The sequence below is a fragment of the Carassius carassius genome, chromosome 16 (assembly GCF_963082965.1).
Source record: "Carassius carassius chromosome 16, fCarCar2.1, whole genome shotgun sequence".
In the NCBI taxonomy this organism is placed as follows: Eukaryota; Metazoa; Chordata; class Actinopteri; order Cypriniformes; family Cyprinidae; genus Carassius; species Carassius carassius.
The window spans coordinates 33002116-33029963 of record NC_081770.1 but is presented as its reverse complement, the minus strand read 5'-3'; the positions used below and the strand labels follow the sequence as shown (position 1 = coordinate 33029963).

The following is a 27848-nucleotide window of genomic DNA, read 5'->3' as shown; positions in this document are numbered from 1 at the left end:
AGACAGCGTGTATGACGTACGTTGCGTGGAAGAACGGTTTGCTGATGTCAACATTGTGGATCGATTGGCCCATGTTGACCATCATCTCATGTTGCAGCATGATGATGCATGGCTCCATGTTGCAAGGATCTGTACACAATTCCTGGAAGCTGAAAACATCCCAGGTCTTGCATGGCCAGCATACTCACCGGACATGTCTCCAATTGAGCGCGTTTGGGATGCTCTGGATCAACGTATACAGATGCATCTCAAATTAAAATGTTGTGGAAAAGTTAATTTCAGTAATTCAACTCGAATTGTGAAAATTGTGTATTAAATCCAATGCACACAGACTGAAGTAGTTAAAGTCTTCGGTTCTTTTAATTTTGATGATTTAGGCTCCAATTTAGCACACCCACTTGTATGGACAGATTTCTTCTACACCTATCGAACTGACATTAGGAGCATCTTAAAGTGGCAGGACTAATCTGTGTTCCACATGGAGACACAAATCCGTGGGAGCCAGAATTCTTGCTGGTTGGTAGGGGATCAAATACTTATCCACTCACTGAAATGCAAATAAATCTGTAAACATCATATAATGTGGTTTTTCTGGATTTTTTTGGTTGATATTCTGCCTCTATGCATTAAAATAATCCTACCAAAAAAAAAAGAAAAAGACCCTTAATTTCTTTGTAAGTGGGCAAACTTACAAAATCAGCAGGGGATAAAATAAATATGTTCCCCACTGAACTGTATGTGTAATTGTGTTTGTTTAGAACAGTTATGTGTTGGTGTTAATAAAACTTTTGTCCACAAATTACACACATTTGTCATGACAAACAACTAATTTTTGATTCCGTAACTGCTGGCATATAAATTTTAAATGACTCCTGATCTTGCTTCATGCTCTAATCCATTAGTACTGCTATTTTTTTACGTGACCACGACAAATTTAGCTGAAAAACAGATTGATTGTTTAAAAAAAAAAAAGATTTTTACCATCACAATTTTAATTTAACAACAAATTGTTGTTAAACTATTTTCCCCAAAATTGTGCAGCCCTAGCAGGTACAATAAAAAGAACAAATTAGCATTAACCAAAATACAGAATGTCTTCCCTTAAACATGTTTATTGATGTACTACTGAACAATAAAAACAAAATAAATTTCAAACAGAAAAGAACATGTACATCTTGTTTTATACCTATTTAAATATTTAACATAAAGATAGCATTAGCACAAAGAAAACTGAAAAAGTTCAACTAAAGATTCATGCACTCACATGCAGTGGACTGCACCGCAGACGCTCATGAGGAGAGATGGGAACACCGACACGGGAAAGCTCTCCATCTCAGCCTCATGGAGGTCACCTTCAACATTATACACCAAATAAACAAACTTAAACAATCAGCGGTTATTCTACTTAAATCTTTAAACGCATGTTTTAAAACATAAAATATTTTAAGAAAAGAAAAAAAACAAAAAAACAACAACATGAAATATTTTCTGTCATCTATGTAAAGTCATGTTTGCATAAAGTCACACAATCAGGCCTTGTGTGTTTTGTTTGTCTTGAAGGAGACCTGTAAAACCCGGTCGCCGAGCCGGTACCCATTCAAACTAGCGATAGCTACAGCAGCCTCGTCGTAGTTTGTCATGGTCACGAATCCAAATCCTTTGCACTTGTTTGTGTTGAAGTCTCGAATGACCTTTACATTAGTCACCGCACCAAACGGGCCAAACATCTGCCAGAGGATGTTCTCGTCAGCATCCGGCGCCAGATTATAGACAAAAATGCACCAGCCCGTGCCGGCGTGACCCGGGAGGTTGATGCCTGCCAGGCTGGTCACCCCATCAATGGTCATGGGTGAGAATCTACTGCCAAAAACAAACACAAAAACTGTATTTCAGTTAAAACCACAATAAAAGCTATTTTTTCTAAACAAGTATACAGCCAAGCATCTATACGGTTTTCCTCAGTAGTGTGAAACATACTCATTTACATCTTTACACATTTATGCCATTGAGCTCAGGCTGATCTGCAGTGACAGATTCTGCGATTATAAAAAGTGACGTCTCAAACTGCACATAGATTATGTAAAATTTGTCATTTTATTCAATTAGTCTCCATTACAAACCACAAATGTCTCTCTAATTAAACTAGTTTAGTGAGATGAAACTGCACCGACATGCTTAACCGAACTGAAAACTAGAAAAATCATTTGTGTATTAGGCTTCACCCTCATGGATTTACTGCAGTAAAACAAACCGTTAACGCCGTATTTAGCCAGAAATGTGGTACATTCATATTTAAAGCTACATGTATATTAATATATGCGATTTTTAAATTACACAAGTAATGGAACACAATATTTACGGAGCTATGGAAGTGTATTTGTTTTGTTTTTGTGTTCAAACTGTTTTTCATAAATACCAGTTTTATAGAAAATGTATTTTCCAGAATCTTGTCAAATTCTGACATCTAAAACTGGAGAGTTCACCAGGTGGTTTTCATTTAGAATTGGTCTTAAAGGTGTGGTTGATTGGGACTTCACTTTTTTTAGTGTCAGTGTGTAATGTTGCTTTTAGAGCATAAACAATACCTGCAAAGTTACAAAGCTGAGAGTTCAATGCAAACAGAGATATTGTCTTAATTTCAGGTAAGGCTGGTATGGACTAGAATGAGCTACTTTCCAGCTTCTGCTCCCAGCAAACCCAGAGAATCATTTCTACACATGAAACATAGCTAATAAACACACCATTATGATAGTATATAGTTTGTATGTGATCTTGGGGGTTCGTTTGGGAGACCAATACATTTTAAATTTCAATAGTTTTGTTGTTTGACATTTCAATTTTACAAAGAAATGTGTAGCATTTTGCCTGACCATAAATTGACAACTTTTTTAATTTCTAATGTATCTTAAATTTATGTTATAATAGTTTTTGAGAAAGTCATATTGTGAAATCCATATTTCAAAACCAATTTAGCCTCAACTAGCTGAAAGAACCGTTGCTAATAACTAGAACAAAGACTTGATGTAACTTGGACCTCAGAGACTTGTGAACATGTCTAAGATATATGTGTGTGTGTTACATTGTGTTGTTTAGTGTTCCCTTTATTTTTTTGAGCAGATTATATATGGGATGCACAGATACCACTTTTTTTTCGGTACTTGCCTGATACAGACGCTCTTTTTTCGGTACTTTCTGATACGGAGTACCAATACCGATATTTTTATTGCATTTGTACATTTTATAAATATTGGGTACAGAAACCAGAAGTGCGTGTATAATGTTAGCTGGTTAACTTTATTTATTAAAAAGATTAATCTAAATTTATTCAGACACCTTCAACATTTCGCATTATCACAGTTTATTCTCTATAGTTTAGAAGATGGTAATAAAATATGACAAAAGGTATGTAATCGATTATAATCAACCAAAAATTATTCAGACCGCTGTTAGTGTGACCGTATTAACACAACTATCAACACTAAGTCGGACGACCCTCAGCCTTAATGACTGTCTGTAGTCTCCTAGGCATGCATTCATCCAGTTACACGCAAACCTGAACTTTCAGTTTTTCCCCAGACTTGGTATGAATAATCTTTGGTCCCAAAGTTTTGTATAATAGTCCACTGTTTGAAGGATATTTGGGTATAATTTGTCAGACTAGAGTCCTGCACCCACTAGTAAAAAAATAAAATATCTGGTCTCCGATTAATTTTTGGTTTGACTGTATATCCTTTGGTTATTTTCGTTCTTAATTATGCCCATTAAACTACATTTAACAAGGTTTTGTTTATTTTTTCGCTCTATGGTTCATCATCTGTAATTGAACAGCATTAGAGCTGCTCTTTTGCAGCGACTTGGTACTGTAATGATGGCTCTGCTGTAATAATGAAGGGAACCACTCGTTATAAATCTCCAGTGATATTTGCACAAATAGAAGTCGCGTTTTGTTTTTATCTGAAATGTGCAATGATTTATATTCCAAAGCCACACATATAATGTAGAAACTCTCAAGCAAGAAAAACAAGAGAAACAACGCATGCATGTGTTTGTACTGGTGCAGAACGAGAGGGACAGTAGTGACGTACTGCCGAGCGCATTACACACAGGTTGCTAAATTTCACCAGAAAGTCATGTATGCATAAGGTTGAAAATAAATGATTTTTATAGTGAATGCTGCTATAAATAGTCTTTTTACCATTTAGTTTTTACCATTACGTACTGCACATCTCCGCCACAGCACGCTCAATCCACTCAGCGTGCTTTATCAGCTCGCGCACGTCAGCTATACATGCGTTAATACTGAATGTTTAACATTATATCCTACATAGACAACCTTAGTCTCTAATAACTCCATTCTGCTGTCAGTGTTTCTTTGTCTGAATAAGGCACTTATCACATGCTGTGTGGTCATATGGCCCCCTCATAATAGTGTTAAATAATCGCGATTACAATATTGACCAAACTAATCGTGATTATGATTTCTGCCATAATCGAGCAGCCCTAACATGTGGAATTTTAAACCTACAAGTCAGCCTACTTTTATATGATAGCAGTGACCGTAATTGAGTAATCAAAATAAAAACATTTTTAGTTTAGTGACTTTAACTTCCACTTTAAAAGCCTTATTTTTATTTATTTTTTCAAATGTATGATACTAGGCATAGATAGTCTGGAGCCCTGCCATTTCTAAGAATCCCAAACTCACTGCTTTAAGAGACTTCCCACAAGCAGCAGCTCAAATTAACTTACCTCTTGACTCCATATGCCATGTTCAGCAGGTTATCTAGCCTGAAACACAAACACACACACACGATGAAGCCACACTCGGGTCAGAGTCCGCTCCAGCGCAGTGAGTGTGTGTCTGTGGGTACCTGAATCTCTGGGCCTGCTGCGCCAGCGGTCCTGGGTAACGTCTGTTGGGTGACTGGTACAGGTGGGACAGCAGCGCCTGGCTGCTCTTCTGACTGGGGTTGTTGGCAAACTTCACCGTGATTGGCTCGGTGGCACCCGGTGGCTTCTGTCCGTTCAGCCCTTTAATCGCCTCCTCAGCCTCAACACGCCGGTCAAATCGAATGAAGCCCACACCTCTGGACACTCCTGAACACCACAAAAAATATACTGTCAATCTGACAAGACTAGGATCTGGTTTTGGCTAAATTAAATACGATCCAACCGCATGATGGTGCACGTGATTAACCGCTCGTGTGTGACACACAGCACTTTAGTTGACAAAGATGCGACGTGGGCAGTGGAAAAGGTAAAACATGCAAGAAGATGGGAGTGAACTTCTTTTAACTTGAGCGCAGTGTTTTTAGAATGGGGTTTCATGCACTGCAAGATACGAGCGCAACAGTCAAACACATCCATGTTTACACAGAAAAAAAAAATCAATAGAAAAGCAATGCAATCAAATAAAAAAAAACATGTCTGATATTTCATGTTTGCATCATGGTGACCATCTGAAAGCTGCGGTTGTTTTTACAGAACATTTATAGTTAAAAGTCTACTGGTGTTGTACCTTCAGTCATTTTGAATTACTTTGACTTTTGAGATTTTTCTAGAATAATTTTCCTTGTATTTCTGAACACAATATTATGTACAAGATAAGTTTATATAAACGATGTTGTTGTATAACAATAACATTATAACATTAGATATTTAACAAGTGATTTAATTAAGATTTATATCCTGTTGACAACTTCATGTGCTGCACTTGGAATATAATTTTTTCTAGAGGGTTTATATAAAAAAGTAACTTGAATAATGATGTAGTTACATTTCAAGTTGACTAGTTAAAAAAAAAAAATTCCTCAAACGTTCTGGAAAAATCGAGATTTACATTTTTTGCAAAATGGCCCAGCCCTACTATTATATAATTATATTCACAATGATTCTCATGGTTATAGGACATAGTTGCCATTAGGGCTGTCAAAAAGAAAAAAAGAAAAGGAGTATTCGTCAAATGAAAAAAATAAAATCAACATTTAAAGGCCAAAAACGTTTTTCTTTTTTGTTATAAAAAAAAAAAAAAAAAAAAAAAAAAAAGCCTTATGTGCTCAGTGGCGCACAAGATGTGACAAATATCGTTGCATTATGTATTTGTTATTCTGTCCAGTTGAAGCCACTAGATGCAACGCAGCTGCGTTTTTTGCAGAAAAAGATTACATCAATGTGGAGAGGTTTACGTTAAAACTGAAACCAAGCAGTTCACACAAAACACATTTTGCTCATTTTCTAGGGGTACATTTATCACCCTTGCACTCATATCTCGCACAAGAGCCTCGTTTAGAAAGCAATGTAAAATTAACTTTGAAAGCCCCCCCCCCCCCCTCACACCTCACTGCATTTCATGTTTTTAAATTAATATTTAATGACAATGAATATACACAATATTTTTAACGTGGGCACTTCAAAATAAAGATTTTTTTTTAGCCAAGATTAATATCTTCTGTAGCAAATGTAGCCGTTGCGTATTGTGAATGTAAATGCATTATCTAATGTTAACTAATGAGACCTTATTGTAAAGTGATTGGTCTTTAATCAGTGTCGTTTTTTTTTACTTTATAGATTTTTGCATATTGCTTCGTTTAAATGTTCAGTTATTTTTGTTATAAGAAAAAAGTTATTAAACCTGTTACACTGCATCATGACAACACTTTTTTGCCACTAATATCTTGATAATACAGTACACAGTGATAAAAGCATTGTTAAATGCACCATGGAAATATCATCGGCATATTCCTAATACATGATGCTGTGTAAGCAACTTTAATTATAACTGGTGTAAACACTTAAATTATGCACTTTTTCACAGATAGTCGATTTATTTTATTGCTTTAAATAAATGTGCATTAGTAATATTTTGCTCGAAGTGAAGCCTAAAGCTTTTCTTCACCCTAACTGAAATAATGCCTTTTAAATTTGATTATTGCTACTATTTAATTACAAAATTCAAATGTAGATTTCCGGCCATTTTGACAGCCTCAGTTGCCATTGTTTCAATCTAAAAGATCTCACCTGTGACCTGATCCACGAGGATCCTGGAGGTGATGATGCGGCCGTACTGAGAGAACAGCTGCTCCAGCTCTTTCTGGGTCATGGTTTTAGGAAGACCGCTCACGTACAGGTTAGCATCTCGAATGGAGGCCGAACTCGGTCGAGCAAACGACACCTACTCGCAAACACAAACTTAGTACACGTACACACACATGAGCAGTATCTGTGACAGCAGCCTCACTTCAGATAGACCTTACCTTGATGGTTTTAGTCTGCAGTCGGAGACCATTTAAAGTGTTGATGGCTTTCTCTGCATCTTTGGGCTCTACATAGTTCACAAAGCCATAGCCCAGACTCTGACCTAAACACACAAACACTCCGCTGAGGATTTATGAACATTCTTATTTATTCTTATAATCACTGAGCATTTACTTGTCTTCTGTGAGCTTTTCTTTATTTTTAATTTAGGCTATTATTAGTTTTATTTGTTGTTTTGACACTCATGATAAGAATTATACAACTTCAGCGTATCAGAAAGACCTTAGAGGGAAATTAACTATATTGTGATTAGACATGTGCCGGTATTCGGTAATGCAATATCACTGTAATCAATATGCACTATATTGTTATCTGGGCACTTCTAAATAAAGAGAATCATTATATATTACAAATTATTCAGAATTTGGAAGGCATTTTAAGAATACTTTTCCCATCAGCTGGTCAAAATGCACAACACAGCTGTATGCTGCTCGAAAGAGCGTGTGCTCTCTGATGTAAACAAGCACGCATGAGAAGCACACGAGGAACACGTGAAAGCACATTCACTCTCTGACAGCAGATGGCGCTAAACTGCCAAAAAAAGCAGCCTTTACTCTGGAAACCCCATAAATGAAGCAGCTGCACTACTTTCTAAAACATATTTAAATAATTTTAAATAGCCATTCAGATTTGTGGATTCGCTATGGTGTTCATCACAGCGCCAAATACTTTAGTTAGACTTAACAGGCTATTTATTTTCTAATTTTAATTTTCTTTTCCATTTTAATCTGGACTGCAACATTGATTCTTTATCGTCCGTTCACACTTTACATTAGGGCTTCATTAGTTAACATTAATTCGTTAGTTAACAAACTGCCAATTAAAAATTCTTCTGAACATTCATTAATCTCAGGTATTCCGATATTTAATAACACGTTGACTTTTTAACAAAGATTAATAACTTCTGTAGTAAATATAGCTATTGCTCATTGTGAATGTTAATGGTTAACAAATGAGGTCTTCTTGTAAAGTGATACCTATGGGTCTTTATAGTTCTTTTGCACTTTAATCTGTGTAAAACTATATATTTTTCTGTATTGCTTTATTGTATTTACATGTTCAGTTATTTTTGTTATAAGAAAAATTTTAACCTGTTATACTGGATTATGACCACTAAACTAAATTTTAAACTAAATTTCTGTGATAATACCATATACCATGATAAAAGTAATTAATCGCAACAGGAAAATTTGATACCTGCATATCCCTAATTGTGATATATATCATTAACGTGTAAAAATTACTCGTATACGTGTTTAGATATTTTTTCCTTTAGAATCATTTAAAAAAATATGCATTTCTAATATTTCTGCAAATACATTAGTTGAAGCTTTTTTTTTTAGCTATCCTTAAGTTAACAGTGTGATATTATTAGCTTTAAATATCAGCCATTGGCCGCTCTGCTCTCCAACATCATCAATTTGAATCATAAAAGCTCTACTGGTCAAAAATGATTAGAGACAGCCATGAATACCAGTGATTTTGTCCCGCACAAGTTTGCAGGACTCAATCTCTCCGATGCTGCCGAACAGACTCTTGAGCTCCTCCTGCGTCATGTTCTGTGGCAGGTAGTTGACGATCAGGTTGGTTTTACTGTCCTCCGTGTCGTTGGGCATCTCCACAGGTGATGTGCAGTTGTTAGAGACGCTGTTGGGACCGTTGCTGGAGGTACAGCTCGGCCCATTGGACAGCTGCGTCTCCATGGCAGCGATCACCTGCTATAGATGCAAACACACAGGAAGTGAAAAAACCGGAACACCAGATTATTTAGAATGTAGAATATGGTCATATAGTAGTAGTAGTAATAATAATCTCTATTCTGCTTGCTCCTGAAAGCAACTCTCTCTGATAATTCCACAAATTATACAAAAAGAATTATGTGTGGTACATTAGGAAAAGGTGAACTTAAATGAAATCAAATTATTTGATTGATAAAAGAAAGAAAAAGAAAAACAAATGCGATATTCGATACGATATTGCTTAAAGTGTGTAAAATCAATTTAAATTATATTTAAAATATTTAACAATTAAAATTAGTTTTTTTAGAAAAAAGTTTTCACATTCTTTCTTGAAAAGAATCACTATAACTTCTGAAAGTGACATAAGTAATGTCACAAATCAGAAAATGTCACTTTAACATTAGTGTGAACCTACAAAAAGAGAAAAACAATTACACAATTTATAAACATAGATAAAATAAACCGTAGTATTCAGGTACAGAAATGTAATAATTAAGTATAAAATAACACCGCACATTGTCCACTGTATGAATTAAATTTAGATTAATCTTTGTTATAGCCGTTTTGTTGTTTGATTAACATTAGTGACAGAGCAGCACGTATTAATAGGCTGCTGTCCCTTTAAATCCGACCGCACGGATCCAGTATAATGATACACATCTGATTTCTTTCTCAGCCGTTTACATTCATTTAAAACATAACCGACTGTGCTTCAGGTGCAAGTCAGACAGCAAGATGAGATGGCAAAGAGTTGTTTTCTGCAATTTATTGCACTTATCTCTTTTTAACGTCAAGCAATTATCTGCTATATGCGTCAGACTAAAACTTAGACCTTTTGCAACGTTTTGATTTAAGTAGCCTACTATTGAAAAATGATTCAAATATTGCACGCCCTTGCGATATACATATTGCGATATTTCGATATATCTTGCAGCCCTGGTTAAAAGTAAATCACAATGAATCCAACGATGTGTTTTTGATTCACTAAACAGAATCAGTTCAGTTCATTTTACATACAGCACACAGAGAAAATTACATGAATGAGACAGTGGGCAAACGCATACAGCACAGCATACTTTGAAATCACAAGTTTAAAGTTTAAAACATTCAATTCACATGGACTGACTGTCACGCAGAGAACACGAATATTTAAATATGCATATTTGCTTAATGCTGACGGCAAACGAGAAAGTATTATGTTTGCCTTTCTATTACTAATAATATACAAGCAATCGTTATAATACTTTCTGTATACATTAATTCCTTTAACCGTTCTATCTGATTATTAGACCTTTACCCATATTAAACAGAACTTTTAACGATGACCGTAAATGAGGGTGTGAGCACTGTGCACGCTCATGCGCTGCCGTTCTCAGCGCCGTCAAAAAAGTCCTGTCGCGAACACATCAGCCAAACAGAAAACCTTAGAGTGTCTATTTACACAGTGCAAATAGCCCGCCTTGTTGGCTGAAGCCATTTACACCAACTCCGCCCACCAACGTGTGATTCGGCTAGTCAAGACTGCAGAAGACAACTGACAATCGCCAGCTCCAGTGGCACAGATGGTAAAACGTGTGACGTAATCATATAGACACAATCGACCTGGGTTTGAATCCGTCTTTGGGCAAACTTTTTTTCTAACTTTTCAAATTTCAAATCCCATCACAAAAGCTTTTATTTTCAATGAAAATGAAGAATATAATCAAAAAGTTGAAAATAAAGTATCGGGTAGGGTTAGGATAGGTGTAGGGAGGACTTTATTGTCCCAATAAGGTGGGATTCATTTAATAATTTGAATTAAAGATTCAAATTTACACTCAGTAAGTTAATATTGCATACTGTTTTACAATGTACTACAATACTGAGGTGCAGATAATTGCCACTATTTGCAATAAGTAGTCAAATTTTAAGTGTAAATAGAATCTATAGCTATTTGCACTTATTGTACATAACGTATCACAAAAAAAATCAGCTATTTGCACTTAGTGTAAATAGCATCCATCACTAAGAAAATATGGCAAAAACTTATCAGCCGATGCGGATATTTGAAAAATACCAAATATCGGCCGATATATCGGCATTGGCGATATATCGGTCAACCACTAGTTACAAACATTTTAATCACAGAAGTACTGGGACAAACATTTATAGTTCAGATATAAACTGTCAGAGAGTAAATTACCTTTTGAAAGTAATTTCAAACATCAAATGAATATTTATCGATTACATTGTTATGCCAGTAGGTGGCGAAAAGGGGCCGTTAAAATGTATTCGTCTCTGAATTATAAAAGAGATTCAAGCAGATTCATCCAGTAATGAAACGAGTACATCTTGAGTGAGTCATTAAACCATTAATTCATAAACTACATGTGATTTTGTTTAAATGTCTAATGTTTTTTCTTCAAAATCATGAGAACCACAACTTCCATTAAAAAAAAAAAAAAAAAAAAAGGATCCAGAATCATGCAGTTCAATTTTGTAAACACAACATTAGATAAACATTTGTTAAATCGATCTAATATTGTGTTGGCAGAATTGAACTGCATGATTCTGGATCATTTTTTATATGTTTTTATATGAAATTAGGCATGAATTTACATGAATTACATTTTGATTGAACATCTACAATCACAGTAGTATACTGACTGATTTGCTGAACTTCCAACCTTGTAATAATTATGACAAAGCTAACAACATTTGTGGCTTAATATTAACAGATAACTACAAGTAGTTATTTTCCAAAAAAGAATGTGAAAAACTGGTTGTATAATTTTCATTTTTAAGTATTTTTAATTATTTAAATAGATTTTACACACTTTAAGCAATATCGTATCGGATATTGAATTTTTTAAACAAGGTATCGCTTATCACATTTTTCTTCAATAACGCACATCACTAGTAAAAATCGAGTTTCAGGGGTAAAATACACTTTTTTTTTTTTTTTTGGGCTTCCCCAAACCGCAGCCCTGGCAACACTGTAGCGTTGACTTGATGCTTCCTCTGAAGACTGTTTAGATGTGTTCAGCTTGAAGCAGCACTGATTGACCAATCGGTGCGTTTCATCAAAGTACTGTGAGAGCTATAAAAGGAATATAATCTAGTTTCAGTCACTTAACATGCTTTTCATTAACACTTAAAGGGATGGTTCACACCAAATATTTTAATTCTGTTATTAATCACTCACCCTTGTGTCGTCTAAACCTGTAAGACCTCAACACAAATAAACATTTTAGATTTAATCCGAGAGCTTTCAGAGTCTTCAATAGACAGCAACGTAATTACAACGATCAAGGTCCAGGAACGTAGCAAGGAGATCGGTAAAATAATCCATGTGACAATGGTTCAACCGTAAATGTACAAAGCTACTAGATTACTTTTTGATTACTGTATAGTAAACAATGTATCACAAGCAATCCCGATGCTCTGTGTTGGTTTGTTAGACTGAATATAAAGAGTCTTCATTTTCTCCCAACATTTGAGCCACTGAGGACGCAGTGTGTTACTTAAATTTTTAAGTTTTAGTTTAAGTTAATTTTAAGATAATTCACCTCAAAATCTACCCAAATACGTGCACTATAATATCACAAAGGAGTCTGGAGTTATGCACGTCACTCCAGACTCCTTCATGATATTATAGTGCTTAGCGTTTGGACTGTATTTGTGTGCGTACAATAAGCATTTTTTAACTGATCAGCGATTGAGCTCTGTAACATTGCTCTGTTTCGTCCCACTTTCAGTAAATTTGGCCTCCCATATGTACGGCCGAACACTGATTCCCTCGCTCTCAGTTATGTTGCTTCTACCGGCTGTTTAATGTTTAATGAGACTCTCCTGGAGACAGGGCGGGAATGTGCAGCTCATTTGCATTTAAAGCCATACACTCCCGAACAGCTTTTTTTTTTTTTTTTAAGACATTTTCCCGCTGTTTTAACGTTTCATTTTATTTTCAGTATAAACTTTTTCCTGACTTGGTGCCACTTATTTTCTGGAAAACATGGTTAAAAACTAAAAAGTACATACAATGGGAATCACTCCAAAAAGTTTGAAAACCCAATATATTTGTGGAAAATGCCAGAAAAAATGAATAAATAAAATGGGAATATAAAAATACAAAATTAAAATGAAAACTTCTCTCATGCTACTGTCAGATCAACATCACAGCCTAAAATGAATCAAACACTTCACCCTACAAACACAAATGACTCATCCGAACAATTATTCTGCTGGATTCTTTGGTTGTGACGGTACTTTTGGCCTGATATTTGCTCAGTTGACAGTTGATCAAATTCATTTCTACGCAGCTGTCCTACAAGAACTCAATCAGCACTGAAATACTGGACTGAAAGTGATGAAAGAAGAAAAAGTCCCACAAACCCCAGTCCACGGCTCGGCTGCCCACGAGCCACTTCTCAGGAGAGAAGCCACATCACAGAGCCTGACTGCCATGATGGCTGGAGAGGACGTCTGCAAACAAGAGCACATCAGAGTCAGTCACTTACACACGCACACTGCTCCACCATCAGCTCCCTACTTAGGGAAGCACTGTGACTCTCACACACTCATGAGTAACGGAGAGAAAGGGAGCTCACTCAATCCTCTACACACCTGCAAGGTTTTAGCACAAAAATGTTTAGCCATATTAAAGGGGTCATTGGGTGCCCATTTTCCTCAATTTGATATGATTCTTTAGGGTCTTAATGAGAAGTCTATAACATACTTTGGTTAATATTTCTTAATGGTAGTGTAAAACAAAACCCTTTTACCTTGCCAAAATCAGCTCTGCACACAGCAGCCCGTTTCGGTGCATGTCTCTTTAAATGCTAATGAACTCTGCTGACCCCGCCCCTCTCCTCCATGGGGTGACGAGACGCAGAACTTGCTAACTAGCACGTTATTAGTAAATGCGTTATGCAAAGATTCATAAAAACCCCTTATAGGCACTACTTCTGTTGGTGAAGCTGGATCATGAATGATTTGCGCAAACATAGACGCATATAGGTAGATCGGGATGCATTCCCTTCAAAAACAAAAGTAATCCACAGCGTCTCCAGTGGCTCAGATGTTGGGATTAAATGACTGCTGCTATATTAATTACATACAGCAACCTCAGTTGCTTTGGAGTCTTTTTCTTGTCTACATCTGTGACCGCTCACTCAGGCCGGGTCTAAGGTAAGACGGCCAGGTCAATCAACAATTTATGGAAGTAAAATAATGACTTATGTCTTTGAAACAAAAAAGCATGCTGAGGCCATCCTTAAAAATATTTTGGTTTGCAGTAACAGTAATTTTTTTTAAAAAAAAGGGTCGGTAGTTCGGTCTATTTTTTTTTTTAAAGTTTCAATGTAAAAAAAAGTAAATTTTTGTGATAGTGATGATGTCGGTATGAATTTAAACAAATTAGCATATCGTGGCGTCACTGACTGGGTCTTCAACCCGTGCCTTCGGCGCATCATTGCAAACCTCATTTTGATGCAGGCTATATAGACCACAAACAAATTGAAATCTTTGTCAAGAACATGTTTATTGCATGAATTTCAGGTGAGAAAAAAAAATGAGGTACTGTTTTACTTGCATCCACCGCTACATATCAATGCAACCTACAAATGAGAGAACGCTTACTTTGCTTTCTTGGGTTGTCACTTTTGTGAAAAAAATCCTGTTTGATTTTTCATAATTAAAAAATCACTAATTCATATTCACGTTCCAGAATTCACTTCCAAAATATTAAATCGGTTTAAAAATACGATGTATAATATTCGACAGGCAAATTTCGGTCCATTTTATTTCACTTTCCAAATTCGCTTCCACAAATTCAGTGGTTAAAATTCGGCAGATAATAGGCCCTTTCACATCCGGGAGCTGCAGGAATAGCAGTAGAGCACAGAGGCATAATCCCCATCTGCTGTCAGTCGCTCACCAGCAGGTGGTGCAAGCAGCTGTTAAATAAGGCCAAAGCAACAGGTGGATTAAGTAATACAGTTACAAAAACTGATCTGCAGAAATTAAGCAAGCGCTAAGCAGAAGTTTTGATTATCGGGGCATGTGGAAAAGCTGATTGTGCGTATGTTTATTTCAACATCTTTGCTGTTACCAAGTAAGCAGCATTCAAAGGAGATTATAATGGTGTTTTACCCAACACTGAAGTACAGAACTAACATTACATCTAAGGAAGACATATATTGCTTTCGGTTGTTTAGTTTCCGTGACTTTGGGTCATGGCTTGTGCGTCGCTGTGCTGTAATACTGGGGATCCCCTCACGTCACACTTCAGGATTCCCCAATGACGAGTAACGCTTCTCAATCAATTAATAATGTGATATAAGACCTCAGGTCTCACAATACAGGTTTTATGCAAACTATATAGACAGTTAAGCAGATGTAAAATATGAACGAACGCTTAAGGTTTCACGCGGTTTCCCTCACTCACATCTTACTGATGATACAAACTATATACAGACAGATGAGGATATGAACGCAAGTTACGGAACAAGAAAAACTGCATGTTTATATATATATATATATATATATATATATATATATATATATATATATATATAAAACATTAACGTCTTTTATTGCCTCAAGATATTAAATTATTAAATTCGGCATCTAATTAATACAATATACAGGTCCTTGTCAAAAAATTAGCATATTGTGATAAAGTTCATTATTTTCCATAATGTAATGATAAAAATTAAACTTTCATATATTTTAGATTCATTGCACACCAACTGAAATATTTCAGGTCTTTTATTGTTTTAATACTGATGATTTTGGCATACAGCTCATGAAAACCCAAAATTCCTATCTCGAAAAATTAGCATATCATGAAAAGGTTCTCTAAACGAGCTATTAACCTAATCATCTGAATTAACTAATTAACTCTAAACACCTGCAAACGATTCCTGAGGCTTTTAAAAACTCCCAGCCTGGTTCATTACTCAAAACCGCAATCATGGGTAAGACTGCTGACCAGAAGGCCATCATTGACACCCTCAAGCGAGAGGGTAAGACACAGAAAGAAATTTCTGAACGAATAGGCTGTTCCCAGAGTGCTGTATCAAGGCACCTCAGTGGGAAGTCTGTGGGAAGGAAAAAGTGTGGCAAAAAACGCTGCACAACGAGAAGAGGTGACCGGACCCTGAGGAAGATTGTGGAGAAGGACCGATTCCAGACCTTGGGGGACCTGCGGAAGCAGTGGACCGAGTCTGGAGTAGAAACATCCAGAGCCACCGTGCACAGGCGTGTGCAGGAAATGGGCTACAGGTGCCGCATTCCCCAGGTCAAGCCACTTTTGAACCAGAAACAGCGGCAGAAGCGCCTGACCTGGGCTACAGAGAAGCAGCACTGGACTTCTGGACAAATTTTGCATGTCATTCGGAAATCAAGGTGCAGAGTCAGGAGGAAGACTGCGGAGAAGGAAATGCCAAAATACCTGAAGTCCAGTGTCAAGTACCCACAGTCAGTGATGGTCTGGGCTGCCATGTCAGCTGCTGGTGTTGGTCCACTGTGTTTTATCAAGGGCAGGGTCAATGCAGCTAGCTATCAGGAGATTTTGGAGCACTTCATGCTTCCATCTGCTGAAAAGCTTTATGGAGATGAAGATTTCATTTTTTTAGCACGACCTGGCACCTGCTCACAGTGCCAAAACCACTGGTAAATGGTTTACTGACCATGGTATTACTGTGCTCAATTGGCCTGCCAACTCTCCTGACCTGAACCCCATAGAGAATCTGTGGGATATTGTGAAGAGAAAGTTGAGAGAAGCAAGACCCAACACTCTGGATGAGCTTAAGGCCGCTATCGAAGCATCCTGGGCCTCCATAACACCTCAGCAGTGCCACAGGCTGATTGCCTCCATGCCACGCCGCATTGAAGCAGTCATTCCTGCAAAAGGATTCCCGACCAAGTATTCAGTGCATAACTGAACAATTATTTATTTGAAGGTTGACTTTTTTTTGTATTAAAAACAATTTTCTTTTATTGGTCGGATGAAATATGCTAATTTTTTGAGACAGGCATTTTGGGTTTTCATTAGCTGTATGCCAAAATCATCAGTATTAAAACAATAAAAGACCTGAAATATTTCAGTTGGTGTGCAAATGAATCTAATGAAAGTTTGAAAGTTTAATTTTTATCATTATATTATGGAAAATAATGAACTATCACAATATGCTAATTTTTTGAGAAGGACCTGTATTACTGTATGTTATGTACATTTAAGCAGATGAGCCTCACAAACCACAAAGTTTCACCAAATTTAAACCTTTTTTTTGTAAAAAGAAAACCAAGCGCAGTAGTTTTATGTTTGATATTTGCCTAAGATCCTTTAGGGACCGTCTGCAAATTTACCTCAAAACGAAACTTTAGTACAATAATATATTCAAATTAATCAGTTCATAATAAATTAATAATTTACTCAAACTGACTAAATATATATGGCCAATAACTTATTTCTCTTTATATGGACACTACACAAATATTTTTTTAAGAAAACCATTACAATACTTAAACTTTTTTTAAATGGGGGTATTCGTGTTCAAATGTTGTATGTTACTAGTATGTTGCTAGTGACCAGACTGACTTGCTACAGTTGAAATTTTGCCAATATCTTCCTCACTGTATATACAGCATATAATAACTCATAAGAAATTACTGTAATTCACATAATTCTTATTTTATTTTATTATTTTATTATGTTCCAAAGGTTGTAGTACATTCCTAGTGACTAGACTGACATACCATAGGTACATTTCTGCTAATACCTCCCTTGCTGTACGTAAAGTACATCAATATTTTATAATACAACATTTGGAACATGAAAAATCCCTTTTGGGGTCTGATGGAGTTTGTTTTGTTTTAAATAATTGTGAATGGCACATACACTATAAGGCAGATATTAGCAATTTACATGAACTACGTAACTAACAACATACTAGTACAATCTGTGAAACATGAAAAAATCCCTTTGGATAAATGTTTTTTTTTTTTTTTAAGAAATGTTTGTACTGTACGTAATGTAAGGGAGGTATTGGCAAAATCTAACCTGTAGTAAGTCAGTCTTGTATCTAGCAATGTACTACAACTGTTGGAACATGAAAACCCTTTCCAGGGATCTTTAATATGTAAATAATTGTATACTGTAAATATATGAAGGGAGGTATTGGCAAAATCTCACCTGTAGAAAATCACTATTAGAAATACAAGATTAAGAATTTGACTGTTATTTAAAATTTTAATTAAAACACATTGGACCTTTTAACCCAGTCAGTGGAATTGTCAGACGGTCCCTTGGGTGCAGTAGCACGTCAATAATTTCTTCAGTTTACATTTTCAGAATTAATATACCTAGATTAATTGGTTGCATATTGTTAAAACTAATCATGGTATTGATATCCTTGTGTGACTGTCGACTTTATAGATCAGTGGTAATGGAAATCAATTATAAAGAAAATGCAGCGCATTGGATTCTTTTTGACCCCTTTGCTTGCCTGTATATAGTTTGCTTAATCATCAATAAAATGTATTGTGAGATCTGAGGTCTTATATCACAGTATTATTTGACTGAGAAGCATTACTCGTTATTGGGGAATCCTGGAGTGTGACGTGAGGGGATCCCCAGTATTACAGCACAGCGACGCACAAGCCATGACACAAAGTCACGGAAACTAAACAACCGAAACCAATATATGTCTTCCTTAGATGTAATGTTAGTTCTGTACTTCAGTGTTGGGTAAAACACCATTATAATCTCATTTGAATGCTGCTTACTTGGTAACAGCAAAGATGTTGAAATAAACATACGCACAATCAGCTTTTCCACATGCCTCGATAATCAAAACTTCTGCTTAGCGCTTGCTTAATTTCTGCAGATCAGTTTTTGTAACTGTATTACTGTATAATTGTAATTATTACGAATTATCTGCCGAATTTTAACCACTGAATTTGTGGAAGCGAATTTGGAAAGTGAAATAAAATGGACCGAAATTTGCCTGAGGAATATTATACATCCAGTATTATACATATTATACATTTTGTTAACCGATATAATATTTTAGAAGTGAATTCCTTGGACGTGAATATGAATTATTGATTTTTTTTTAATTATGAAAAGGTGTGTGAAATATTTTGAATTGAAATTTTCACAGCTTAAACGAACAACTATATTAAATTTCAGGACCTAACAATGCAAGCCCTGGAAATTCAAGGCATTAAAATGCAAGTACTGTTAATGCAATGCATTATTTTTCAGTTAGTGCTATTCAGCATGCTTTTTTGTTTCAAAGACATAAGTCATTACTTTACTTCCATAGCAATTGTGGGGGGGCCTAGGTCTGTGTGAGGTCACACAGCCAAGAATCGGAGAACAGCTTGATTTGAGAAAGGAGATATTAAATATTTGGAATTAAAAAAGAAAACACTGGGTGGACTTCCATCATTGTAGGGTGGATGTGTACAAAGACTGCCAACACACATTTGTTTTCAAACAACATCTAAAAATGAGTTTTGCATCAGATGACCCCTTTAAAGGGTGCTCTATGTATTCTTTTGACTGCAATAAAGCATAAAAGTACCACATGTTTGCAGATATTTAGGAAGCATGCTAAGATCACATAAAACAAGGCTACAGTCAGCTACTCTAGTTTGAAATGTGTGTTCCGTCTCGGAATGTCTGTTTTTTGTTTTGTTCTGTGCGACCAATTTGTAATTTTTTTTTCATTAAAAACTGAAATATTTTCAAAATGATGTGGCAAACCTGAAGGAACAATGTATAGATTCTGTACATACATTTAAAAGCAGACTACTATTTTTCAATTTTCTAAATATTAAAAGAACACGTTGCAGTAATGATACATAGGTTACGGAAATGAGGTTCATGATTTCGGTAATGATAATAGGCATATTAAGTATGTGGTATAGTCAAACAAATATTAATGCAGAAAATAAATTAGATAATTTTGGCATAAATTATTTTGCAGTGCTTAAAAACTAGATAACAGGGTAAAAACGCCAGGGGCCATTTTCACAAAATATATTAAGACTACTGTAAATGTTGCTCCTAACTTCTCATCTTTAGAACTCCCAAATTTTTGTTCTTAGAGTACTTCACAAAGTGTTTTTATGTAAAAATCAGCTCTTAAATCTGTGAAAAGTTAGTGGTAGTCAAGAGGACACGTAAATCACAAAGACCAAATCATAAACAATCCTAAAATGGCTGTTTACACAGCAATCCAGTTTGGATTTCTTTTACCTTTGTACTAAATCTTACGGTCATATCAGCCATAATAATTCTAGTCTGTTAATTAAAAGGCTGCTTATACATATAACAATTATTTATAAGATGCAGACATGTTGAGGCTGACAATTAGCTGAACATATGCTCGTTTAATTAGTGACACTTAGCAGCCTATATTTTAAAAACTTTATTTGAATATTGCAACATCTTTATTTGATTATGGCACCATATCTCATTCTACAATATTTCTATTATAAAATGACTGACAGAGACCCATGCCCTATCAGCCAATCACTGTGGGTGTAGTTAGTAATCATGCTGACATCATCCTTACCAAAAAGGTCATCCTCACTCTTTCTTAGCTAAAATTTCTCCCCATTCCTTAATAAAATTCTGTCTCCGCTGCTTTATGAATAGGTTTTATGAGAAAACTCGTACCTAAAGACTTTTACTGCTGTTAAGGAGAACTCTTAGTGGCGAGAAAAAAGGTTTTGTGAATACAGAATATTATATTGTTGTGAGCAAAGAAGCAGTTTAAAGGGCACCCTGTGGTTTTCCACAAAAATAAATACTTAATAGTGTAATGTTAGAAAACAAAGAAGACATTTATAATAGTATTGTAATTTTTGTTTTATTATTTGAAAATTATTCACAATACATTACACAATAATGTTTCTTATTTTATTTAATATTTTATGTAATAATCATATAATTATGTAATAATTATTATTTAATAGTCATTGACAGTGGGAATGTAGTCTTTGATAACTCAAGTGGATTTTTTGTTTATGGCTACTGAAAGAGTTGGTTCTGGTAAAGAGTATACCCAAGTGTGAACATCTAAAGTTTTTCCAAAATCGCTCATTTCTAAAAGGATGGTTCACAATATATTTTTCTTTTTTCCATAAAGATGTTCTCCTTCAATTTAACCCTAACCATTCTATAATAATTGTTTTTTAATTATAATTTAAAACTGCTGCATTTTTCCATTTTTAAATGTTATAAAAAGTTTAGCATCAATAATAAAAAATACAAGTTTGTTAAAGCCTCTTCTGCTCATCAAGGCTGCATTTATTTGATCAAAACTACAGTAAAACAGTAATATTATGATAAAGTGATTATCTTTTTAATATACTTTTAAACCAGAATTTTATTTCTGTGGTGACAAAGCTGAATTTTCAGCATCATTACTCCAGGTTTCAGTGTCAAATGATCCTTTAGAAATTATTCTAATATGACATTCAGCCAAGTATGGTGACCCATACTCAGAATTTGTGCTCTGCATTTAACCCATACAAAGTGCACACACAGCAGTGAACACACACACACAAAGTTCTGCTGCTCAGTATAAAAATCATTACACTCATAGAAAGTCCTCATAATGATGGATGCACCAACATTTGTGTAGGCTTCCCAACTATTTTTGATAACTACTCCTGCTGTCACCTCTAACCCATAATGTCTCTCTCCTTCCTGGGAGTTGGTGGGTTGGTATAAACATTTTCTCTGAAATTGGTCACCCTAGCCCTTGCTTAAGCTTTTTTGTTTTGTTATTAAATAATATTTAATTTAATAACTCATTATATACATTTAAAAATAGTCTGTATGATTAAATTCTCATTACAGAAAAAGAGGTTCTCTCTACCGCAACTGGCCTTAAATTGTTGCGGTGAGTGAAAATGGTGTTGCGGTGGATGAGGTGTCTTAGCATGTTTTGCTATATTTAAATCAAGTAACTTTTTTTCCTCTGCACCTTGCAGGGCTGCGGGACACATTCATTCTTTATTAATTCGTTCCTATGACTTATTAAATTTGTGGAAACTGTCCTTGTTTCAATCATTTTATTCCTTAACCCATGATTTAACTGAAATGAGAAAAAAAAAAATGAATAAATCGAACAAATTTCTGATTCATGGCCATGAAATGTTTAATTTCCCTTCCTGCATGTTTACCACAGGAAAATAAAATAAACCTGTGAAATTAGAGGGTTAGACAGTGAGGATTTAAGAATATTAACAATGCCTAAATATTACTGAATTTGTGGAAATTCGTGACCAACTGGCAAACCAGAACATTAAAAACAAAGCCATGTGTAAAGACTATCTGGGCTCGAACGGCATCCAAAAGCATGGTTCGCAATGTAACATTTGCTGGCTAACCTAGTATTCCTCTAATAAACAAATCCTTTATGCTACACTTCTCATAATCTTTTAAATCCTGGAACAAAATGGGATGCTTTAAGGAAAATGTACAGCCTAAGTAATAGCCGAAAATAAAAACAACAATTTGTTTTCGAAAAATAAACTTAAGATAACAGATTTAAACCAGAAGTGAGGCGAGGTGCTCCATAAGTTCACAAGTTGACAGAAAGGAAAGGATGACAACTCGCATTCTGTTTGTTTGCTTTATTTTACAAGAGCACAAATCTTCAGTTTTTATTGTGTGCGCGCACAAATAAAAGTAAACACTTTTGAGGATTAAATCTTACTCCAAAAAGGGAATTTTTATTTTTTATGTCTCAGCTGTTCGATCGCACTGCCCACATATTCTAACAATTCAAACTTACATCGCAGTCTGTTCATTATTAAAATAAAATACAGCAAACCAAACATATAAAAGGTTACACTGGACCAGTTTAAATAGACCTTAGGCTACGTTCACACTGCAGGGCTTAATGCTCAATTCCGATTTTTTTAAAATTCGATTTTTTTTGCAAGGCTGTTCACATTTCCAATTAAATGCGACCTTTTGTGATCTCCTGTGTGAACGTGAAATGACCCAGAAGTGACCCGCATGCGCAGAAGAGTACTCAACGCTCAACGACGTCACTCGTTGTTTACGGAAGTAGCTAAACATGGATGTCAACAACAGTGTAGTCAACAGCGGAGCTCGTTTAGCAATATTAAAATTATTTAAGCAGCATCGTCCGCCATGGTTGTTGTTTATCTTCTCATTCCCGCCTACTTCAACGCAGAATTATGACGTTTGTAGCATATCAATGACATACGGGTCGGATACATGTGGCCTGGGCGTTCAGACGGAGGTCGCATTTCAAAAGATCGGATACGTATCGGATTCAGGACCACATACCCAAGTGGCCTGGGTCGCATTTGAAAAGATCGGATCTGTGTCATTCAGACTGTCATGACAAGATCAGATACAGGTCACATAGGGGCAAAAAATATCCGAATTGGGTCGTTTCAGCCTGCAGTGTGAACGTAGCCTTAGTGTACCGAGCCAATCTGCTGTTATGCCAAGGACGTTTTTGCTCATGTGAAGAGGATGATCTTCTCTGTCTATATTCTGTCTATTCCGACTGCATGTAAAGTACAAGTCTAGTTTACATGATAAATAATGGTTTAACATTCAAATACATTGCAAATATGGAAACATTTGGACTTGTGTTGAATGAGACGCGAGCACTAACCTCCAAATAAATCTAGCCAGTCTCTCTTACGGTCGCGAAATGCCAGATTTAAACAAAAGAAAAGAAATGGCTCTATCCGAATGCAAAAATCTGACATTTCCAGGAACAGGTTCCAGCAGCAGGATCAAATTAAGTACTGGTCATAATGATCACATAAAAATGTTTAATGTGAGCAAGTGTTTTGCTGCCGCAGCGCCGATGGAAGCGGTTTACTGACTGATCCAATTTACATTTATATCTAAATCCCAAGACCAACCCTTATCAGTTTATGCACAAATAAAGGCATCACCAAACATTACTTCTAATAAGCTTCCCATCTGATAAATCAGAGCGATCTTTTAAAAAAAAAAAAAAAATGTATTTAATAGCACCTGTGGTTGTGGATAGATCCCGCCCACCATGGAGCCACCGCTCTGAGAAATTACCAACAGAACCAGTAATCAAGTGATCACCAAACTACAGAGTCAGGAAGAAGCTCAGAAAAGAGTAAGTGGAGTCATGATGACAAAAATAAACCAACATCTTTATTCATTCATCCTCACTTTGATTCAAACCTGTGTGACTCCAAACATAAGGGTCATCATTGCTTGGACCACAGCATGCGTCAAATATCTTTTGTGCTCCACACATGAAAGAAAGGAAATCACACGGGTTTGAAATTATCACTCACAGTCCACTGGATCTATGTGGTGGATAAACTGGATTTAAAAGAGCTATACACATAGCTCAACTGAAATTGAATCAAAACCGATTCAAAATAAGCACAGGCTGATGCTCAATATTCACTAAGAGATTTATATACTACTGAAGTCACTATGACACAATGTTGTTTTAATATGCAAGTGCTATTGAAACATTCAAATTTATAAAGAACCAAAAGAATAACATCACAAAAGTGATGCAATTATGTGTGTTTGAGAAAACATGTCAGTGTTTTCTACACCTGTGGCATGAAGCCAGATGAACAAAGCGCTGCAGAATAAATCTTGAGTTGACAAAAAAAACCTGGTTCAGATCAACTGAATTTAATTCATATAGTTTCACACGGAGTTCAAAAGGAAAACAAGTCCATTTAAGAGTTGGGTATATTAAAGCTTATCTATATACACTCATGTCTTTGTGTGTCAATGCCAAGTGTGAGGAAGCCTTCGAGGTTCCCCTAATCAAAAACACCTTACTCCACTCATCAGATCATTTGAGACTCCATGTACTGAAACGGGCGGGTCAGATCAGAGCTTAACATTGATGCAGAGTGAATTAATGGAAACAATGAAGAGGAACACTCACAGCTGAAGCAAACATAACTTACTGCAGTTTGTACATAACTAAATGTTTAAAACATTAAAAGACGAATTTTGCGTCACTGGTGGTCAAACGGTCTTTAAATCTATGCCAAGATAGGTTAGGCTTGACAAGAATACATACACTGACCTGCAGAACAAGCCATACTGACAAACCCCGGTCATCAGAAAGCGATGATCATTGAATGATTATTTGAGCAAACACGCAAAGGCTGAAGGAAACTCAACCACGTGAACTAAACGCACAAAAAAATAAAAATAAATATATATATATATATATATATATCTCAAAAAACATCACCTAGTCTGCAGACTATTAACGGCCTGCGAGGTCAAAGGTCACCGGCGAATCAGCTTAACGAGCATCAACGGGGATACGCTCATATGCGAACTCTAAAAAGGAAACGCCAACTTAATTCTATTGTAAGCAAATAAAACTTACAAGAAAAAAAAACACTCTGGTAACGTTAAACAAAAGCATACACTAAGTTACTAAAAGTGTAAAAACAACTAACTTTAGACTTGTGTAAGTCGGTAACGTTAAATAGACAAACCGAATGATTTCACGGCGTTATTATGTTAACATACGAACTTAGTTTGCAAATAATTAACTTTCTACAGAAACAGAACACTTAGTCAGTAAACTTAAGTGTAGAAATATAATAATGAGGCTGTAAACATTATAAACACTAACTGCCGGAACATTAATTACTATAAGTTCATACAAAGTGACACAAGTGTAAAACGCGCTCATTCCAACAAACACAGCATATCTGAGAAACGCGTAACACACAGAAAACGAGATAAATAAAGCATTTTTCTTACCTTAATTCGGTTTATAAATTAATGGCGTATGCTGATGAGCGCGCTCGCGCATTAAGGGGGGCGATGGCGGGAAACGGCGACTCTAAATAAACTGGCATGTGATTGAGCCAATCACGGAGCTCCGTGGCAAGTCTGTCGCTCTCGGTTGAACCGTGGCACGCGAGGGGGCGGGACCTATGAGGAGCCGCAGGTGCTGCGGATCAAGGTGAGATGTGCGCGTGCTGCACACTGCGTACTGCTGCGAGGAGCTGCACCAGTCAGTCTCGCGCCTTTACATGAGGATGGTTCTTCATTAAAGTCTTCATCAGGGTCGGATGTTAAAAATACCACTAAAATGAACAAATGTGTCCCCCAAATTCAAGATAAGAAACCAAAACAATGGCCTTGCATAATTAGATCACGGTTGATACGATTAAATTATTGAAAAGTGTTTTTTTTTCCTCGGGTTTCTTTCAGGCCTCGTTTGCAGCGTTGAACTCTGTAACCAATCACACACATCTCTGTTCAGTGACCAATCAGAGGCGCTTTGATTCCTCATGCGGAGAGCGATATTTACATTCTCTTTCTATTAAAGTGATGCTCTGTAGTTAAAATTCATCCCTCTTCTATTCTGAAATGAAATTAAAATTCTATTGTGTTTTTATTATTCTGTAAAAAATTCAGTCATTCATCTTTGTTCTCTTCTGATAATAACATTCTCTTCTATTCTGAAACTAACGTTCTGTTCTACACCATTTCTGTTTTGTTCAAATGTGAATGTTCCGTTCTTAACGTTCTAAAAATAATATTCTGTTCTGAAGTTAACATTCTTTTGTGTTCTGAAGTTCTTTTTCTGTCCTGTTCTATTTAGAGATCAATGTTTTCTTTTATTATGGAGTTCATATTCTTTTCTGTTCTATTTAAAATATAACTACATGCTCTGTTCTGATTTTGACGTGTCTCTCTGTCTTCCAATCTCAAATTAACATTCCATTCCATTGTGTTCTGAAGTAGTTTTCCTGTTATGCTCTTAATTATCATGCTGTTATGTGCCGAAATTAACATTCTGTTCTGAATTTAACATTCTGATCTGAGCTGTCCTTCCCAAAAGCATCACAGGGAAAATATTCACCACCAATGGTCTTCAGGAGCTCCTAGAGAGCTCAATTCTGTGTTCACAGATTCATGAACATCCTTGTCCTGTGATGTTAGAGCTTCCTTCTGCTCTAGGACCCTTTGTGAGAGTCCTGTGTTGTTGGGTTCTCAGTGATGAGCCAGCTGTGTCTGAGCAATGGCCAGCTCACATGGTCTTTTCCAAGTATTTAAGAAGGCACTCTCAACTCTCACACACACACTCTATTAATCTAGGTTGAATATGTTTAAGCTCCTCTTCAGTTTTCCCTCCGCATTCCTCCATAAACCACAGCAGCTCAACTTTATGAAGTGCTTGCGGTTCGGTAACACCTACCTCAGATCAAGTCTCAAAGCTGTTTCTGTGTCTTTGCATATAGCCTAAAGTGCTGTTATTTCTTTCCATGAGCTATGCACTTGTCAAGTGCCTCCGGCCAAAGATTCTGCCAAACTAGTTTGACTCTGAGCTGATTGTGTTTACTTGCTTAAGACACCAGAGGGCACATCTTTCAGCTTTCATTCAGTCAGTCACAGCCACTCATTCACACACCACAGAATAGACAATGTTATCTACTATAGATTAGCTGTATTACATTTCAGGTCTGATGTGGTTTAAAGCAACTTGTTAGTAGCTTTTCAGTAAGAAAGAAGTGAACAATCTCCATTTTTTTTTTCCTTTCCCAAAGGCGCTTGAATATTACATGTGGAATTACTTTTTTGTTTGTTGTTGTTAATTTCAATTTTATAAGTATTTTTTAGTTAATTATTTGAGACTCATACATCTCCAGTGATTGTTTTCAGCTGTTTTGTGTATGATTGACCAACATGTGTTCAACATGAGCCACAACATGCCTTATCAATCAGCAATATTTTCCATTTGAAGGCAGGAGAGGAGT

At 36.0% G+C, this 27848-nt stretch overlaps 1 protein-coding gene across 2 annotated transcripts; it reads right to left on the bottom strand.

Moving 5' to 3' along the window:
- Positions 1-1119: 1119 nt before the first annotated feature.
- On the bottom strand, positions 1120-26074 carry elavl2 (ELAV like neuron-specific RNA binding protein 2). 2 transcript variants are annotated; one of them, XM_059569905.1, is made up of 8 exons: positions 25843-26074; positions 13428-13517; positions 8789-9029; positions 7254-7357; positions 7018-7171; positions 4872-5097; positions 4750-4788; positions 1120-1860 (listed from the first exon to the last, which is right to left on the bottom strand). In XM_059569905.1, exons 2-8 carry the CDS (start codon positions 13497-13499, stop codon positions 1530-1532), a joined length of 1167 nt encoding a protein of 388 aa, XP_059425888.1. In that variant the 5' UTR covers positions 13500-13517; positions 25843-26074; the 3' UTR covers positions 1120-1529. The 2 variants fall into 2 exon arrangements, with proteins under 2 accessions (XP_059425888.1, XP_059425887.1); XM_059569904.1 differs by having other exon boundaries at positions 8789-9032; positions 25843-26069.
- Positions 26075-27848: the final 1774 nt, after the last annotated feature.

Bases quoted from the DNA above. Each gene is read 5' to 3' on its own strand.
- elavl2 (XM_059569904.1), bottom strand. From the start codon at position 13,499: ATGGCAGTCAGGCTCTGTGATGTGGCTTCTCTCCTGAGAAGTGGCTCG. The intron at 7,358-8,788 runs GTATTCATGGCT...TTGTGTGTTTAG, and splicing joins TGTGCGGGACAAAATCACTG to GTCAGAGTCTGGGCTATGGC. The intron at 5,098-7,017 runs GTGAGATCTTTT...TGTGGTGTTCAG, and splicing joins CCTCGTGGATCAGGTCACAG to GAGTGTCCAGAGGTGTGGGC.